At 33.4% G+C, this 3811-nt stretch overlaps 1 protein-coding gene across 1 annotated transcript in view; it reads right to left on the reverse strand.

Moving 5' to 3' along the window:
- The window catches only part of LOTGIDRAFT_158617 (hypothetical protein), a gene marked incomplete at both ends in the record, with an annotated part of 13023 nt that extends 9629 nt beyond the window's left edge, over positions 1-3394 (reverse strand). The window contains 2 exons of the mRNA XM_009051766.1: positions 163-344; positions 3289-3394. Of these exons, the coding sequence (XP_009050014.1) occupies positions 163-344; positions 3289-3394 (288 nt within the window). The remainder of the gene's footprint in view (positions 1-162; positions 345-3288) is intronic.
- Positions 3395-3811: the final 417 nt, after the last annotated feature.

Raw genomic sequence — 3811 nt, forward strand, 5'->3', positions numbered from 1 at the left:
AAAGTGAGCGCTACATACAAATGGAAACCAGTACGTAAACGACGGTATTTGGGGGGCGTTAAGTGAGACACCCTTTTTGGTAAATTAGTCGTCATCATATAATAAACAAATGTATTTGTATCCTTGCGACTTTTGTTAAACATAAGAAGTAAAGTAACAAACCTCCCGAAGCGTTGTTTTTTGGCATTCATTATCTGGAGTAAGTTTGCATCTAGGACTCTGACCCTGATCACACCAGAGTAAGATGTGTTCCACATTGGGATCTGGTTCAAAGCTGATTAAAATTTTATCTTCACCACTGGGATACATTTTAATTCTATAATCTGGTAGCCCATGTGGAGCTTCTACAAAATAAATGATTAAAATATTTAATATCATATTTTGAACCATATATATTCCAAAATGTGGAATAATGTCAGCGTTTCGTCTTAGGGTTCCTTTTCGATTGGCGAAAGAATGATGAGTTGTTGAATGTGTAAAAATCTACCTTAATTTTTTTCTATCCTCTATTGTAACGTTTAGCAATAAAACTACAAAACGTGAACAGCACCTGTTACATATACATAGTATTTGATAATTATTTTTCGTCAGGTGTTTTTTTTTTTAAGGACGGCTCCAACATAGTCACACTCGGTTACATTTCTTGAAATAATTAGCACAATGTCACCATCCTATTCCTGTCAAAATTAGGAATGCTGCTCAATGCAACGTTATTGAATTTTTATTTATTTTTGCTTGTTGACTTTTCTTTCCCGGGCCTCCTATGACCACTAGTAAGTTCTAATTGTGCATATCATGGGGAAAAAAAGCGATCACATAAAATTTCTGGTCAAAATTCTCTCGACTTTTGAGTTCGAGAACTTTAGTTAGACAGAACCCTGAAATCAGTAGTCTTTATTTGCCTGTATTATGACTATTGGCATCTATATTACTGATCAACCAGTTAAATCGTTTTAAATTCTCTAAAAGCTTTAACTAAGTAGATGCTAAAATAGAGATAATAGAGAAAAACACTAAACACCAAACCGTATGGTAAATGCCAGTCATGCTTTCTGAATGGATGAGTTGATGTCTATTGCGTCACACCGTTTTGTCATATACGATATAATCGCCTCATCATGGCGATGATAACACTTTTTCGGAGTGATTATTCATTGCACGTGATTTATTCTGAAATCATTTCCATAAATAAATTTAAAAAAAAGAAAATAACAGAGTGTGCTTTCCGAAACTGACAACTCAATGACACTAATGTTAAAGCCAAATATTCATTTTGTTTATTTCATTTTACATGTTGAGTTGTCAGAAGAATACACTATAATTTTGTGCCGCGTTTTAATAGCTGTTATTTTTAATATGACCACTTCATTTAGAGTCTAACGACAGCCCACTTGAAGGTTCGTCAAATTTACCTTTTAGTCTAACCTGATAAACACTTCGAGAGTGTGGAAGTTTGATTGGTTAAACCATCGAATTCCGTCAAAATATTAATTTAACGAACGTCTATCCATAGCCAAAAAGAATCTTCTTCAAACACGTCATTAAAGATGGGCTCCTTTATTTTCATTTATGAAAATGGAAATGCCAATAGTAGAGGTGTTCTAATGTTCTAAATACCAGTTTGCCTCACATGTCCATAATTAATTCATAATAAGCTAATTTAAAGAGAATTACCAGCAGAACTCCAATGAGATACCGATTATGTAAAAATATAACAAAATCAGTGTTTTATTTATAAACTTTATCACACTTAATTTGGTTTGGAGTAGACAAAGATCTTCTCTATTCCCACATCTTGTCTCTATCATCCTCCAGGCTACAAACATTCACCAGTAACGTAACAGATATTTGTCTCACATGGTTCTGGTATAAAAATTTAAGTGGGGCAAGACCTTAAGCGGTCTCAACGCTACTTCTCAAATGATATGAATGTACTGTTAGATCAGCGGAACATGCCATAGGGTGTAAGAAAAATTGTAAGAGGACAGGTATACTCTCAGAATTCCAATAGTCTGTACTATTCCAATCTAATTAAATTTAGGTGACAATTTCATTTCGTTTTTCATTTTTCTCCGTTGTAATCTATACTGTTCGTAGTGTTGACGTTCATTTCAACCAATCACAGCGCGTCATGCAGAATCGTCGTCTAAATATCGAATATGAACTGCGTGGGGTTCTGATTGGTTGCTGCTATAAATAACTTGTAGGGTTACCATGCTACTTGTCATCTACCAACCAACCAACCATGATATAAACGCGACAATGGTTTAAACCTCGTTAGATTACAATGGAGACCGAAAAAACAAACATAACACAACGAAATTGTAATATTATTTTAATTAGATTGGTACAATTCGACATACTTTTTTAAAGCCCGATTGATTTCCTTCCGGTGTCAGTTAAAAAAACATGTGGTAGTTTGAAACACCCAAAGAATTAAACAACGAAAAGTTTTACTTCACACTGAAGAAGTTATGCTACTGGCTTGAAGGTTTACAATTAATTATCGAACGCACTGCTTTGTTTTGCAAATGACTATTTTTTTCCCCGATTCTGGTCAGAGCGCCCAACCAAACCTGCATATGCCACACATTAACTGATAACATTATCTGTCATAAAGTGCGTGTCGTTGTTGTTTAAATGTAAAATGACGCATTTTTGCCCAACCGGAAAGGACATAGCCACTCATAACGTCTTTCGAATTACTGCTCCAATTCTGAATCTATTTTTGATCGAAATTTTTGTTTTTTTCTTTACTTTTTAGTAATGGTTAAAGGATAGCACTTTAAAAAATTTCCGATTTTTACTTTTGTCGCTGACTTTTTTTCTTTTAATAATAACGTTTTTTTCAACTTCTACAATTTTATTTCGATCGATCTGAAAATTTACGAGTTGATAAACATTTTGAACAAAATTCTGTTCTCAAAATTTCTGTATCACTTCCGGTATTGACATCATTCGCTCTTAAAGTTGAAATTGCAACTTCCAGAATTTTATAGATATTTGAAAAATTCTTGTTGAAACATGTTAGAATTGTTTATATCAAAGATTGGAAATGATAAAATTCATATTAGATCAGCCGCCATGTTGATGTGACTAAATTGTCTATAAAAGTACTTTTTGGGACCAGGGTTTAAACGGATTTGTATTATTTTAATGTATATATTATCAGTGAATATACAACAATCGTGTGGTAGCCGATTTTTGAATTTTGATTTTGCTTTTTAGTTATTTCCGGTTGATTTTTTTCAATAATGGCCAAAATTTTCAAGGCTCATATCTCGTGACCTTTGGTGATTTTGTGACAAGAACAGAAGTTGTTGCCCTTGGTGAGATCTATCCACAAATGTCCCCACATTTGTTGTGCAATGTTAACTCCTGGTTCTATAGCCATTTGAAAATCGCGATTTTTAACTTTGATTAGCTCTGTCACGTGACCTAATTAACACACGACAAAATTTATTTTATATTCTTAGAGTGCATGATCTTTTCTTTTTGGTGATATATCTCATATGATATTTTGATCAAAATTGCGCTTTCTAAAATTTGAAAATTTTGTACTGTCTTCTAACTGTGCGTAAATTGGTTTTTGCCGTATAAACTCAAGTCTCTAAGATAAAACAACGAATATCTCATTATGTAATTTAGGTAGATGCTTGAATTTTTTAACATAATTCAACATTGTACAGACGATGATGGATATAGAAAAATTGTTGCGGTGGGCGTGGCACATCCGGGTTAGATTCACATTTACCTAACCTGATTGAACTCGCAAAGTATTTATTTGTCAACTTTCAACCTTTGCATCAAA

Source organism: Lottia gigantea, assembly GCF_000327385.1.
Source record: "Lottia gigantea unplaced genomic scaffold LOTGIsca_17, whole genome shotgun sequence".
Lineage (NCBI taxonomy): Eukaryota > Metazoa > Mollusca > Gastropoda > Lottiidae > Lottia > Lottia gigantea.